The sequence below is a fragment of the Eschrichtius robustus genome, chromosome 10 (genome assembly GCF_028021215.1).
Source record: "Eschrichtius robustus isolate mEscRob2 chromosome 10, mEscRob2.pri, whole genome shotgun sequence".
NCBI classification, from domain to species: domain Eukaryota; kingdom Metazoa; phylum Chordata; class Mammalia; order Artiodactyla; family Eschrichtiidae; genus Eschrichtius; species Eschrichtius robustus.
Window position 1 is genome coordinate 32,055,146 of NC_090833.1, and position 16,528 is coordinate 32,071,673.

Consider the following 16,528-nt stretch of genomic DNA (forward strand, 5'->3'; position numbering starts at 1 on the left):
AAATTGCACACTTTAAACTGGTGAATTATATGGTATATTGGTATGGTGGATCTCAATAAAGCTGTTACAAAACACTCTGCTACATACACATTAAAATGGACTATTAAAAACATTTAAGAAATGCAGAGGAAGACAGGAATGGGGGATTGAAAAACAGAGGAAACAATATGTAATAAGTTGGAAATCTTAAATTCTAACATTAATGATTCCATTATTGGCAACTGGTATAAGCACACCAATAAAAAGATTAAAAAAAAAAAAGGGGGCTTCCCTGGTGGCGCAGTGGTTGAGAATCTGCCTGCCAATGCAGGGGACACGGGTTCGAGCCCTGGTCTGGGAAGATCCCACATGCCGTGGAGCAACTAGGCCCGTGAGCCACAATTACTGAGCTTGCGCGTCTGGAGCCTGTGCTCCGCAACAAGAGAGGCCGTGATAGTGAGAGGCCTGCGCACCGTGATGAAGAGTGGCCCCCACTTGCCGCAACTAGAGAAAGCCCTCGCACAGAAATGAAGACCCAACACAGCCATAAATAAATAAATAAATAAATAAATAAATAAATAAATAAATAAATAAATAAAGGAGGACCCAACTGTATGTTGTTTATAAGAAACTCACTTGAAATATAATGGCATAAATAGGTTAAAAGTAAAAGAATGAGCACAAATACACCATGTGAACACTATCAAAAAAGCTGGAGTGTCTATATTAATATCTGATTAAGTAGACTTCAGAGAACAGACAATTACCAGAGACAAATAGAAATATTATACAATGATAAAAGGTTCAATTCATCAAGAATACATGACAATCCTAAATGTGTATGTACCAAACCACAGAGCTTCAAAATACACATAGCAAAAACTGGGAGAATTGAAAAAACACTTGAAAAATTCACAATTAGAGCTGGTAACTTCAACACCCCTCCCTCAATAATTGTTTGAACCACTAGAATGAAAATCGCAAGGATAAAGAAGAAGCGAATACTATCATAAAGCAGCAGATATACTGGTATTTATTGAACATATTATCCATTGACAACCAGATACACAGTCTTTTAAAACAACCATGGGACATTTACAGAAATAGACCACAGATTGGTCATAAATGTTAACAGATTTGAAGAAGCGAATTCATATAAAGTATGTTCTCTGACCATAATGTAATTAAACTAGAAATCAATAACAGAAAGATAATTGGAAATCACTGAATATTTGGGAATTATTCAGTGATTAATTAATTAACTATGATTAATTAACTATGTGTTCAACACATAGACAATCCATTGGTTAAAGAGAAAATCTCAAGGGAAATTAAAAAATACAGTTAAGTGAATGAAAATAAAAATACTATTGTAAGATTCCTACCCTACACATGAGGGGAGCTTAGAAGGAAATATACAGCATTGAATACTTGTATTAGAATAGAAGAATAGTTTCAAATCAGTGATCTATGCTTCTACCTTAGGACCCTCTCCCCCCCAAAAAAAAGAAAAAGAAAAAAAAAAAAAAGAGCAAATTTAACCCAAAACAAGCAGAGGAAGTACATAATAAAGATTAAAAGTAGGGATCAATGAAATTAAAGTCTGAAAAACACTAGAGAAAAATCAGTGAAGCTAAAAGTTGGTTCTTGGAAAACATCGATAAAATTGATAACTCTTCAGTCAGATTGATCATTAAAGACAGAGCAGACAAAAATTTCCAATATCAGGAATTGAAATAGGGATATCACTACAGAGCCTATAGACATTAAAAGGAAAATAAGGGGATATTATAAATAATAAACAATTTTATGCCCATAAATTCACGATTTAAATAACAAAAAAAATAGATATACAGATCAATAGGACAGAGGTGAGAGTACAGAAATAGACTCATATATATGTTCAATTGATTTTTTTGGAGTAACAAGTATTCTTTTATTTATTTATTTTAAAGTTTTATTGAAATATAGTTTATTTACAATATTGTGTCAGTTTCAGGTTTCGAGCAAAGTGATTCAGTTGTACATACATACATACATACATATATATATATATCTTACATTCTCCTCCATTATAGGTTACTATAAGATATTGAGTATAGTTCCCTGTGCTATACAGTAGGCCCTTGTGGGTTATCTATTTTATATTTAGTAGTATGTATATTTTAATCCCAGACTCCTAATTTAATCCCTCCCTGATCAATTGATTTTTGACAAAGGTGCAAAGGCAAACCAATAAACAATTTTTTAAACAAATGGTACTAAAAATATTGGACATCCATATACAAAAAGAAAAAACAAACCAAAACCTCTCAACCTATACTTTTCATCATATACAAAAATTATCTTGAAATCAATAATAAATTTAAATGTAAAATCTCTATAACTACATAAAACTTTTAGAAGCAAACAAAGATGAAAGAAAATCTCTGTGACCTTGAGTTAGGCAAAAATTTCTTAGATATGATACCAAAGAACAATCCATTAAAATATCGATAAATTGAATTTCATCCAAATTTAAAACTCTGCTTGAAAGACACTGTTAAGAAAATGAAAACACAAGCCGCAAAAATTAGGAGAAAATATTTGCAAAACACATATCTGATTAAGCCTTCTATCCAGAATAAAGAAAGAACTCTTACAAGTGAATAATAAAAAGACTGATAATGGATTTCCCTGGTGGCGCAGTGGTTAAGAATCCGCCTGCCAATTCAGGGGACACGGGTTTGATCCCTGGCCCAGGAAGATCCCACATGCTGTGGAGCAATTAAGCCCGTGAGCCACAACTACTGAGCCCGTGTGCCACAACTACTGAAGCCCCTGTGCTCTGGGGTCCACGTGTTGCATCTACTGAAGCCTGCGTGCCTAGAGCCCATGCTCCAAAACAAGAGAAGCCACCGCAATGAGAAGCCCGCGCACCGCAATGAAGAGTAGTCCCCGCTCGGCACAACTAGAGAAAGCCCACATGCAGCAATGAAGACCCAACGCAGCCAAAAAAAAAAAAAAAAAAGACTGATAATGACATTATAAGATGGCCAAAAGGTTTGAATAGACATTTCACCAATTAAGCATATGAAAGGATGCTCAACATCATTAATACACAGGGAAATACAAATCTAAACCACAATGTGATGCCAATACGCATCTATTAGAATGGCTAAACCAAAACCAAAATAAACCTGTCAATACCAAATGCTTGGTGAGGATGTAGAACAACTAGAACTCTCAGACTTTGCTGGTAGGATTGGTATCATAGATGGTACAGCCACTATGGAAAACGTTTGCCAGTTTCATAGCAAGTTAAATATACACTTACTACATGGCTCAATAATCTCTTCTAGGTGTTTATTACTCAGGAAAAATAAAAGCATGAGGCTTATGTTCACATAAAAACCTGCATGTGGATGTTTATGAAAGCTTCATTTATTATTGCTAAAAACTAGAAACATCTCATTGTCCTTCAACTGGAGAATGACAAAAGAAACTGTAGTACATCCATACAATAGAATACTGCTCAGCAATAAAAAGGAATGAAGTACCGATCTACTCAATAACATGGAAAAATCTCAAATGCATTATGCTAAGTGAAAGAACTCAGTCTCAAAGGGTACATATTGTATGATTCATTTACATGGCATTCTGGAAAAGGTAAAACCACGGGACAGAAAACAGTGGTATCTAGGGGCTGAGATGCGTGGAGGGATTGATGATAAAGGGACATGGGGGAATTTTGGGGTGTGATGGACCCGTTCTACATCTTGACTGTGGTGGTAATTACATGATCATATGTTTGTTAAAATTAAATAACTGTACACTGCAAAAGTGTAAAAAGCGCCATAAACTTTACTTAAAAACAACACCAAAAAAAAAGATATCATGGCTCTTGCCATGTACTTTAAGTGAAAAAATTTTGTTATTTTCATCACAAACAATGACCAGGTATTCACACACTGGCTAAAGGTAATCATATATGAGTTGAGCATGAGGGAAGCCAGTTACTTTTAAGGTATTTTGGCATGAACTGCTAATGGGGGAAGAAAACTGAGCAAATGAAATATTTGCTTTGGGGAAATACAAATGCTAGATGAAGAAAGAGAACGTGTCACACTTCTGTCTGAGTTGTTTTGTTCCTGAAACTAAGCTGTTTTAGCTCTAAATATTTCAATATATATTTAAATTTTGTATATATTGGGACCCAGAAGTACTTCATACCTTCTCAGATAACTCACTTTGCTAATCCATGTTTCCATGTATGCTGGTAATAAATCAAGAAAGGTCACTGCTCCTGAAATTTGAAAGAGCTTTACAAAATACTTAGGTTGTGTATAGTAACTACTGGAAGAGGCAGGGTTTTTGTTTTGTTTTGTTTTTTTCAGAATCTTGGTTTTGAAGATGAGGCAAGTTTTGCATTTGACTCAACATATCTGATAACAGAAGTTCTTATGCACAAGTCTTCTGAGTGGTCACGCAGTGCTAGGTATTATTTATTTATTTATTTATTTTTGAAACATCTTTATTGGAGTATAATTGCTTTACAATGGTGTGTTAGTTTCTGCTTTATAACAAAGTGAATCAGCTATACATATACATATATCCCCATATCTCCTCCCTCTTCATCTCCCTCCCACCCTCCCTATCCCACCCCTCTAGGCGGTCACAAAGCATCAAGCTGATCTCCCTGTGCTATGTGGCTACTTCCCACTAGCTAGCTATTTTACGTTTGGTAGTGTATATATGTCCATGCCACTCTCTCACTTCGTCCCAGCTTACCCTTCCCCCTCCCTGTGTCCTCAAGTCCATTAGGTATTATTCTCTATACAAAGACCTCCAATATCTAATCCAGAAGATTCCAGAGATTCTATCACTGCATTTATAGATAAGGAATCATTTAAACCCAAACTCATTAACAGAACTAAAATGTATTACAGGTAGAGCATGTTCCTTTTATCACTTGAGCCCTTCTGGAGTGAAAATGATACTTACAGAGAATATGCTGTAGTAAAAGCTAGTCTCCAGTTGTCTTTCATGATTAACGGCTACTCTCTACCAGCATCTTATTTGTTAGCGTTAAGCAAAGAGAGTAGTACTTAGTATTAGCAAGATGATGGTAATTCATATTATAATCCCCCCCCCACCCCCACCCCAGTGAGATTCTTCCTTGGAAGCTTGAGTAAAGGAGAGGATTTAGGACCTGTGGTCACAAGAACAAATGTGATAAATGGAGGCAATCATCACACATTGGGACAATGCTAACTGATTAGGTTTCTCAGGGCCAAAGTGGAGTCAGAACCATGGGGGTAATAGGTCACTCTACCTCCCAGGACACCAGTTGCTCCACTCTTACCAAGTCGGCTGTAAGATACGGGGAAACTTCAAGCCTTCTCTTCAATCCCTGACATACTTTGCTTTTGTGTGACGGGTATTTATACTTCCCAACAGAGAAGATTTAATTGGGTTATGTCACCACCATCCAATATGTTGTGCCTATAAGGAAAATTTCTGCACCTGAGGTAGCTGAAAGCATGTATCCCCTAGTCATAATTAGAAAAAGCAGCACTTAGTCTCACCTGGGTCCTGTTTTGAGTTGCTTTTCGGGGGATAGTGGTTCTATGGCTAGTTTCTGAGTGGTGAGTGTCCCATTAAGTTCTGAGCTTCCTGAATGAGAGTAACTGAGAAAGGCCTGTTTCTTTATCTAGCTACCCTACTCCCTTCCTTCATTTCCTCAGTTACAACATTCAGCCCATACCTGTCCAGTCTCCACCATAGCTTATTTTGATGAATGAATTAAATGATTTATTGTTTGTGTCTGGTAACTGCAACACGTTATACAAATGTGGGGCTTATGATGTAAACTAGTATTCACTGGATGGCAGTGCATTTAAATTTGCATTCCTATCAGGAACAGCTAATATAGGATGTAGCTGGCTAGTGTGCTGTGTTGTTTTAATTATTCCGGCAACTGTGGAGGTAGCCTCTAATCCATGACCAACGGGGGCCAGCATTCTACTTGTGCTCAGTCTGAACATAGCTCAGAAAGCTGAGGTGGAACCATGATTGCGCTACTGCATTCGGTTATTTTAAGGCTAGTTGAAGCAGAAGAGTCTCTGTATGTATGTGTAGAAACCAGAGCTCCAGCTCTAGCAGTTAGAGGAAATGACTGTCACTTGTAGTGACAGTTGTGCCACTCTACACAATAGCTATGGCGCCATACTGTCCAACACAAGTAAATCCAGCATTCTCTACTGATATCTTATTTGCTTGCTCTAAAATGTTACCTTTGTGTGGCATCAAAGATGCATTTATCTGTTTTCACCTACTTCTTACTTCACACCTTTCATATTGTCACCATCATCTGTGGTCATTTAAAAATATCTGCTTATTGTAATAGAGGCAACATGGGAACAATGGAAAGAAGATAGGATTCATAATCCAATGACTTGGTTTGAGTTTCAACCTTGCATTTATTAACTATGCAACTAAACTGCTTAACTTCTGAGTCTCAGTGTCCTAATTTAAAATGAGAATAATAAAAATAACATGGGACATATTATATTTTGAGGGTACTTGAGATTTTAGAAAATATTTTTACATATCTCATTATCATTGTTGAGGTATCTTAAATATCATTTACACTCATTGCTACTTTGAAATTATCATAGTTGTTAGATCTGCCACTAGATCTTGCTATTTACTGTGTTAAAAAAATGATTGCAAGTATATTGCTACACCATAATTTGAAAATACTTTGATAACTGTATTTCAGTACAGCTGATTTTCTTTTGATTCTTATTATATTATAGTTAAGCTCTTAAAATATATATTTCTGAGAAGGGGTCCATGAAGTTCACCAGATTGCCAAAAGGGCTCATAGCACAAAAAAATTCAGAAAAGTTCCAACTAGATAACCATTAATTGCATCTGTCAAGGTTTAGACCTAATCATCTTTCTTGTCTTTCTCATTCTCTATGTACTCATACATACGAATGTGCATGTATATGTAGACATATCTACCCACACATGGAGGCCCCATATGTTAGTGGTTAAAAGCATGGACTTTACAATCAGTCTTGCAGGCTTCAATCTCAGTTCTGTTACTTATTAGACAAGTTACTTAATCTCTCTGCATCTCAGTTTCCTGACCTATGAAATGAGGGAAATGAGAGTACCCCAAACTCTTTGTGGTGTCTTGCTATTAAATGAGTTCATAAGTTACAAAATGCTTAACACAGTGCTTATATAACATAACTTTATGAATGTTGGCTCATTTTATTGCTATTATTAGTATGGATGCATATGCATATAAGTATATTTGTAAATACATGTATATAAGCAAGCATTTATAAAACATTCAATGACCCTAACCCTCAGTGACAGGGTTGAAGTAAAGGAAGAAGGAACCTGAAATAATGTCACTGCTCTACCACTTATGAGGCTCCTTGCCACACCCAACTACTGTGTTGGGAGATGTTATAAACAAAGAGAGACAATGATTCAGAGAGATTTATATTAGTGTAGAACATGGACAGGCCAACAAAAGTTGTAGTAGAATCAGAAATGGTGCTGCTTGGTCACTTCACCACTGCAAATGCCCCAAACACTGTTAGCAGTAATGCCAGTAACCATCATTACACAGTGAATATTTACAAATTATTTTGTTTGGTTTTCACAAAGAAAGCAGCATCATTTTTTTTCTTAGCATTTAGAGCTTTTCATTTTGAGACATATCTGAAACTATGTAAGATTGGATTATTTTACAGGAAATCCAACCTGATATAATAATAGTAATAAGGTTCTATTTATTGTCTACAATGTGTCAGGTGCGATGCTAGATGTTTTACAGTCATCATCTAATTTAACTGTCCACAGGCAAAGTATTATAATCTATAGTTTACAGATGAGGAAACTGAGGCTCAAAAAGATTAAGTGGTTCAAGCCAAGGTAATATAACTGATAAATGACAAAGCCAGAATTCAAGACTCAGGTTTATCTGACTCTAAGTCTATAACCTTTCTACTACATTACATTGTATAGTATTAAAATGAATCTACTAGAATATATTATCAACGATGTCTCTGGTATTCAATTAAATTACTTGAGATGGATATTACAAGAAAAATCTACTTACGTATAAATAATAGTCATAGCATGTAAGGATTTTACTATGTATGTTTATGTTTTCAGGGCCCAGGACTGAGCCCTAATTCATCTGAATCTAGGATGTAATGAGTTATGTTAAAACATTAATCCATTGTATTATACTAAACACTAAGAATTGCTACTAAAATGATGTCTCATTCAGGGAAAGCCTCTTCACTCCTCCTCCTGGACAATGGGCAGCACAGAAAGTGTTCGATTTAATTAGTTGTGTATGTAGAAAGAGATGCTCATCTGTTTCCATGGAGTCAAACACATCACGACATACTTCTCCATGGAAACGGAGAAGGGAAAACAGAAAATGCTAAAGTGAATGAATTCACTGAGCAATTGGTGAGCAAAGATTGAAGAAAAAATATAACTCATTTGTAGTACTATGTGACTAGTTTAGAAAAGAGAAATAGCATATATTTAGAGATAGTCACTCTCTTGCTATATAAAAGAAGGTACAAGATGCATTGAAATTTAAGATGTATCTTAATATTAAAAAAATAACACATTATTTGATAGGAATATACAAATGTTAGGAAATACCACAGAGCAAAGGTATTATTGTCTTTGCACGGAAGACAAAAATGGCAGAATTCTTAAAAGGTGAACAGCTCAAAGTCAGTAATGAATAAGGGGTTCCTTAGACAAGATGATAGAAAACATAGGGGACCAATTTATAAATACATTTATCAGCTCTGTACTGGTGTCACATCATGATTGCTTCTTTGTTTCTAAGGAATTTTTTCTTTGGGGATATAAAATTATAGGAATATTTCAAGTTTTATTATGTAATACATTAATTTATATGATTGAGCCTGTATAAGTGTTTTGAATTTACAACATACTGCACACTTTGTTCCCTTTGAAGATTATATTTCATGTCAAAATAATAAAAGATTTATTTTATAAGATATGTTTTCTTGAGGAATTCTGACTTAAATAAAATTTTTTTCCAATGGAATTTAGTCCTAACTTGTCTCTCAATTCAATTCAACTCAATTCAGATTTAATCTCAGCCCTCTAGATGATTATAGACTTCTTGGGAGGAAAGGTACTTAAAGAATGATTATAATATTTATTTACTCCTTCAACAAATATTTCTCATGTGGCTACTATGTGCCAAGCACTGTGCTGGATTTTGTGTATATAATGATGAACTAAACAGACCTAGTCTACACTCATGGAGGCTCTTAGCTTACAGAGGAGAGAGACATTAAAACAGTCATACATATACACACAGAATTACAATCTGAGATAAATTTTGTGAAGGAAAACTGCAGAGTTCCAAGACAGGACACCGTGAACAGATTTCACTGAGAATGGATGGGCAGAGCAGGCCTCTTTGAATAAGCGACCTTAATGCTGAGATATGAAGAATGAGTAAGGGTCAGTCAGACAGAGAATGGGGAGAATAGTATTTCAGGCAAAAGCCCTGAGATGGAAAAGGGCTTACAGATTTGGGAAATGAAAATAAAGCAGGTTTTTCTAGGAAGAGAGTGGTGAAATGTGAGGTTGGAGAGGGAAAGAGGTACAGGTACACTTTCAAATTTTATTCCAGGTATAATGGGAAGCAATTAAAGAGTTTTGAGCATGAAAGTGACATAACTGAGTACACAATTTTTAGTATAAGAAAACATGGAACATTTAGCCAAAAAAGTCCAGAAAAGGCAAAGCTAAACTATAGTGTTTAAGATATATAACTAGGTGGTAAAACTACAATATAATTATTACCGTAAACATCAAGACAGCAAATGAGTCCAAGGGGGAGGGAAGGATGCAGTGGGGCTCTGAGGGAACAATGTTCTGTTCTTTGACCTAGTGATGATTACATGGATGTTTGCTTTATATTTTTGTTAAACTGAACATTTATGTTCTATGGACTTCACTATATGTATATTTCAAAATAAGAAAGCATGTTTTATTTTCTTTCAGAAAAATATGGATTGAGATAAAGAAGTGGGGATGAGTGCAGGTGGCTCAAGAAGCTTGGTTTTGGTGACAGAGGGTGATAATTGTCCCCATATCCATTCTCTCATTCTTCTTTTTGGGAACTGAACACCCTGAGTTTTAGCTGGGCATGATGCCATCCAGGGAGAGAGAGTTTTTTTTAGCCTCTTTTGTCCTAGGTGTGGCTCTAAGTCCACCCACTTCCAGAATGACAAATTGCTATTCTGCACTCTCTCCTTCCCCCTTCCTGCTGGCTGGGCTGTGACTACAGTGGAAGAATCTGCCTTTGACCCAGAGATGGAAGCCACATGTTGAGAATGGCAAAGCTAAGCCCTAGCAGCATCCCTGGATGATTTTATGAAGCAGAGATGTTTATCCACCCTAGACTGCCCACTTACCTTTGTACTGTTATGAGAATGAAACATAACCTCTATCTTATTTAAGTCACTGTTATAGCAGTTTAGCCCATGTACTGATACACTTACACAAAGGCAAGTTGAGAGATATGGTAATACCTAGAGGGGGATGAAGGAACAGAGAAGGGATTTTTAAATAGTGGAGACAATAGAGCATGTTTAAATGTTGATAAAAGAATATAGAATAGAAGAAAAGGTTGATGATATAGTAATCAGAGGTTTAAAAAAAATGGAACAAGATCCCTGAGAAGATAGGAAGGAATATAATACAGAGTATGTGTGGAAAAACTGATCTTTGACAGAAAGGGATATTTGCTCTATTTTAGCAGGGAGACAGAAGAAGATGGGTGTAGCTGTAGGTTGATTTGTAGATATCGGGCTGAAAGATGAGGGAGTTCCTATTTAGTGTTTTCATTTTTGGTAAGAAGCATCAAGCATTAGCAGAGAAGGGAGGGAGGGAGAAGCGGCAGTCAGAGTTTTGGTAGAGTGAGAAGATATGGAACAGTAATTATGGAGAAATGTAGTATGATGAACAGAGACTGCTGAGTGCCTTTTTGATATGGGTAGTCTTAAATTTAGGGTGTTACAAATCTTCCAGACAGGTTAAGTTGTTCAGGGCTTGGCAGAGGTAGATGGATTAGGTCCATCCAGAGCTGGGATTGCAACAGCCAGGCGTAACAGATGAGAAGAAATGGGAGTTTTTCCAAGGGAAGGATTTTAATAATAGACCATAGAATCAGGACTGAATAGGGACGAAAGTAAAGACAGAAGGAGACTGATGGTCGAAAGTGGAGAAGATAATGGATTGGGGGTCTCAGTGACATTGAAAAACTATTGTTCTCATTAGCAAATGAGCTGGAACTAATAGAGTTTTAGTTGAATGGTGGATGTTTGAATGAGTGATTCAGAGGTGGTAGAAGATGTCAAATTCCAAACAGTAACTGAATGTAGGTAGCTGAGGTAATGTGAGGCTCACCTCTCTGATAGAGAAGAGAAATCGTTACATAGAATGTGGTAAAAGAATTTTGTCTTTGAAGATGAATTGGAGTTTGTTTAGTAGAGAAGAAGGTAAGGGGGTAGAAGGTAGAAAAGGGGAGAAGGAACAGATGTATAGAGAAAACTAAAGACAAAATTCATGGCATACTGAGGAATAGAAAGCCTAGCCAGCAGTTAGGGTGCATGGGTAGAAGTTCCTGGAGAAACTGGAAATGTAGGGTGAAAATAAATTCTGAAAGAATAGGTATGGAAGTTCAAGTGGTGTTGACTTGATTTTAAAGCCCAGGTTGTCAATCATAATGTCACTAGACACCGGTATGTATAGAGATTACAAATAACAGAAATTTTTATTTTATTTATTTTCTTTAGGACTAATGACTTGTAAACATGTGGATTTGTGGTTTTTACAATTCTGGAATATTCTTACCCACTGTCTTTCTCCTATTCACTTTATTCTCTAGAACTTCTCTAGAAAGTTCTTCTAGAACCTCCATATTGGACCTTTCTCTCACTATAAGATAGGGTGAACACAATCAATTTCAATCAGTTGAATCAACGATATGGAGAACACTGAATCAATTTTAAATCATTAGTAGAAACTAACACACCATTGTAAAGCAATTATACTCCAATAAAGATGTTAAAATTTTTTTTAAATCATTAAAATTTAAATTATTTGTAAACATTAGTACTTTGGGTATATATTAAATGTTATAGCTCACTATCCAATATCTCATTCCAGATCTCTGCTGTTACAAAGATGAATTAATTCTCTTAGCACCTTAAAGTACATATCCAGATTCAATGCCAAACACACAGATATTTCTCAAGTACTTTTCATCTAGTCTTAACCTGTATTTTTAAGTTTCAGGACTTAATTTCTTTCTTGTCCAAGTCCTGAAACCAAATATAAATAATAATGTATTTCCATTAAAATGTGTAAGTAAATTGCAAATTAAGACTAAGATTAACAAACTTCCTTAGGACAAAGAGTTATTTTTAAAGTTTCTGTACTTAAGGGGAGCTTGGAGCTTACCTATGATAAGCTTGTGAAGAGCACCCTTATCTCCATTAATAGCAGCAGCATGAACTTGGGATGCTAATGAGGAACCAGGAAAGAACAAGTTCTCTGACCTGTTCATAGTCTTCTCAACAACCGGAACAACCTGAAATGATGATGCAACCAATAAGTATCTGTAGGAAATCCATCTCATCAGTTCTAAATGGGTACGTTATAAACATGGTTTACTAGAAATATTTCACCAGGATTCAAAAAGTCTACAGTCCTAGTCTTAGAATTGCCATAATGGAGTAAATTAGGTGACCCTTTGTACAAGTTGCTCATCTGTAAAATGAAAGGATTAGATGCTTCAAGACCCTTCTCAGGGGCTGAGAAAAAAAAAAAAAAAAGGCTGAATATTTAACATTAGACACAGGGTCCAAAAGTCACAGTGACTTGTTAAGTTAATACAGGTGATTTGATTCCACATAATACTAAATATTAGAATTGATATTGGGAATAAAGGTGATGACCAAGCCACAAAATAGGTATGATGTGAACTTAATTGTCAGGTTAGAATTACCTAGATTTAAGCACTAAATTAGAAGGTACCTCATTCTTTCTCTCATGCCCACAAAAGGAGGGATTTATATTTGTTCTCCCCTTGTGTCCACCAGGGAAATATACCTAGTTAGAGATCTTGACCTTAGGAACTTACCTTGGAAACCACATCATTAGGATAAACCATGTTTCATTAAGGAAAAATTTTGCTCTGACTGGTGGTCAGATAGAACCTTCTAGAAATGCATTAGCTGCATAGGAAAATAGTGAGTTCCTTATCATAAGAGTGTTTAAGCAGAGGCTGGATTATGTCAGAAATGCAGCAGGAAGAATTCAAGCATCTGATGGGAAGGAAAGAGGGGTAGTTTCATCAATGATCTTAAACTTCCATCCTAAAGCGAAGATGCTATATCAAAGTTCCAAAGTTGAATGCCTACAAGGATCAGGGAGGTAACAAGGGCAAGAAACACGGGGAGTCATGGGGAACATGGCAAACTGGAGCGTACATACCTATCTAAAGGGAGCAGCTGTTAATTAGCTACAGTTAGTATCTGCAATAAGGGTAAGCAAGCCCTCTTCTGATTTTACCAGAAACTGACACTCCAATCTCTGTGACTCCCAAGGATCTGAGAGCTTTGTAAAATAAATTTATCACAACTCAAGAGCTAGTACTTGGCTGTCATTGATGAAGATTTTTGGTTCAAGCTCTGCCTTAGAGTGAAAGCATTTTCTTAATTTTGGTAAAGTCAGCTCTTCATGGCTTTATTTTGCTGACAATTTGAGTTAACGTGTTGGCAGAAATTATGGGCGTTTTGAGAGACTCTGTCATGTCTGAGCATGTCTGTCATGTCAGAAAAAACAGTCATATGCAGGATTATATTAAAATGACTTGAAAGAAGCTACAAAACAGGGGTGGGGGTGGAAACACGGTAGAGGAGTAATTGCACTTGGGATCAAGATCCAGTTCTGTTAATAATATGGAGTGAACACTTAGGCTACCTCAACTCTGCTTTTCTGTAAAATATGAAACATGAAATTGGTAGACCAGGTTGATCATTCAACAAGTTGAGTGCCAACTATGTGCTAGGCACTGTACTGAACTCTAATGCCCATCACTTTAGATTCTAGGTAATCAGAGTTTTAGGCACATCAGAATCACAAAAAATTTTTGAAAATAAACTAAAAATTGTATCTCAGTTATAAATTGGGTTGGCCAAAAAGTTCGTTCGGTTTTAAGTAACAATAAAAGACATTTTTCATTTTCACGAAGAACTTTATTGAAAAACGTATTCACTAACCAAATGAAATTTTTGGCCAGCCCAATATATTTATATATACTTCATCTCATAATTCTTAGCATTTAGCACAGTAACAGGTGCTGTTGTTCAGTGAATGTTTGTTGAATGAAAAGTCATAGGCTGAGTGCTAAGTCCAGAAGGTGAGGAGGGTCAAAGTTTAGTTTCTTGGAGTAATGAGTTCATACTCATGAGTCTCCGCTCTTTTTTAATTCCTCATTTCTATCTCTCTGTCAGAGAGATCGCTGAGTGGTATAGAGATAAGAACACTGGATTAAGAGAGAGGAGACCTAAATAAAAATCTTGGCTCCATCACTGTTTAATTTTGTCAGCCTGAGAAATCCATTCTTTAAGGTTCCCCTTCCCCTTTTTTTTAAGCTCAAATGCATACGTACTTTTTTTTTAGCGCTAATGCTTTTTGTAAATTTTTTACAGATGAAAATCAAAACCACTTTCTTAATTATGAAATGCTATACAATGCAAAGGTATAATCATCATTAACTAATTATAGAACAAGCCCGTGTAATAAATGCTCTAATAATTAAAACCATAGAAAACTAGTGGTGCTGTAGTCATAAGCAAAGGAAGAGTAATTTTGATTAGGACCAAATGGTTGGTTGTTTGGGACGTTCTCAGAGATGGCGACATTTGAGATGGCTATCCAGGTAGAGAAGGGGTTAGGGCCATTCCAGGCAGCAGGGAAGCTGAAGCAAAGGCAAGGAGTAGGGAGAACCACAGAAGAGTCAAATGCCTCACGGCTACTTAGTTGTGATTGTGTGGCTACAATTGGGGGCACGTGGACCTGGCTGGGTGTTAGTAGATGAGGCTGGAGAGCTAACGGGGTCAGCCAGGTTGTTCCTCAAGTGCTTTGGCTAACGAATTTTTTAAATTATCCTGCAGGTGTGATCCATGCATTAGTAGCAATCACTCTCGCGCTGAGCTTTTCAGTTTACAACGTGCTTTCCCAGTCCATCCCACATCTATTCCTTACAGGAGCCCAAAGAGACAATTAGGGGTAAGTCATTGACACATTCCACTGAAACCCAGAGGGGTGGCTCGGGCTTTATAATGCAAGAATTAGCGCAGAGAGAAGAGGCAGCAGGCGAGGAGGCCAGTGATGGGAGGTTCAGGCCACAGCCCAGGACAGGAGGGTCGTGAGTTTGAGGCAGGGGCCAAGCAGTGCAGATCGATAGGAGCCTCCCCAGCCAGGCCCCCTCTTACTCACCCTCGCCTCCTCCAGGACTCACGTCCTGGGGGCGGCTCCAGGAGGCACGACCCCCGCTGGGCCGCCCCTCCTGCCAGGGCAGGCCACTACATCCGGCTGGGACAGAGCCCACCACGCTGAAACTGGCGGAACCCCTCGGAAGGCCGCCCGAGACTCTCGACCGCACAGCCTTCTGGGAATTGTAGTTCCCGCCCTCCGCCCTTTCTATCCCACAGGGCCCCGCGCGCGGCGGGCTCGGTGGACCAGGGCCGAGAGCCTGATGGGAAAAGAGTTCTTGGTGCCCAATGACGTGCTCTTTGAGAATGGGGCAGGACTACATATTCCGATGTGCTCCGAGGTAGGCAGGACCCGGAAGTGAGGGTGTGCAAGGCCTCTCTGGAAGTTGTCCCGGGTGTTCGCCGCTGGAGCTCCGGGTCGAGAGGACGAGGTGCCGCTGCCGGGAGAATCCTCCACTGCCGCCGGCTCCCGGAGCCCAGCCCTTTCCTAACCCAACCCAACCCTGTCCAGTTCCAGCCGCGGACCCCGGCGTTACCATGAGTCCTGCCGTCTTCCTATCCTTACCCGACCTCAGATGCTCCCTGCTGCTCCTGGTGAGTGAGTGAAGGAATGACAGACCCTTCGACAGACATTCTTTCCTATCTTTTCCCCTGGTGGCGAGGAGTGCACCCTACCCCGCTGCCTTCATTCTCGGCATCCGTCCGTCAGCTTCCCAGGCCCGGGGTTCCCGAGGCCTGAGAAACCACGGTCGGAGGTGGGACCTATAAACCGGAGATTATTAGCCCTGGGAGAAGGATCTGTGGGAGGGTCACGGCGAGCAGCGCCCCTTCCCCTGGAGTTCGGAGGTTGTTTCAGTCCAGAGGGGTCATGGACTTGGTGGTAGCCTGAGTACAGAAGGTCGGGGCATAGACCTACTGTTCCCTCCCACCCCCTCTTTTTGGGAAGAATGTGAGGCCGACAGGTGCTG

General features: G+C 38.1%; 2 protein-coding genes across 3 annotated transcripts in view; one reads left to right on the top strand and one right to left on the bottom strand.

The window, feature by feature from the left end:
• Positions 1–15,722, bottom strand: part of INVS (inversin) — a 146,048-nt gene extending 130,326 nt beyond the window's left edge. For both annotated transcript variants that reach the window (XM_068551762.1, XM_068551761.1), the window contains exons 1-2: positions 15,565–15,722; positions 12,520–12,649 (exon numbers count right to left, since the gene is read on the bottom strand). In XM_068551762.1, the coding sequence (XP_068407863.1) occupies positions 12,520–12,625 (106 nt within the window). In that variant the 5' untranslated portion in view covers positions 12,626–12,649; positions 15,565–15,722. The remainder of the gene's footprint in view (positions 1–12,519; positions 12,650–15,564) is intronic.
• A 190-nt stretch (positions 15,723–15,912) lies between these two features.
• Positions 15,913–16,528, top strand: part of ERP44 (endoplasmic reticulum protein 44) — an 86,541-nt gene continuing 85,925 nt past the window's right edge. Inside the window, exon 1 of the mRNA XM_068552860.1 lies at positions 15,913–16,154. Coding sequence (XP_068408961.1) covers positions 16,098–16,154 — 57 coding nt within the window. The 5' untranslated portion in view covers positions 15,913–16,097. The remainder of the gene's footprint in view (positions 16,155–16,528) is intronic.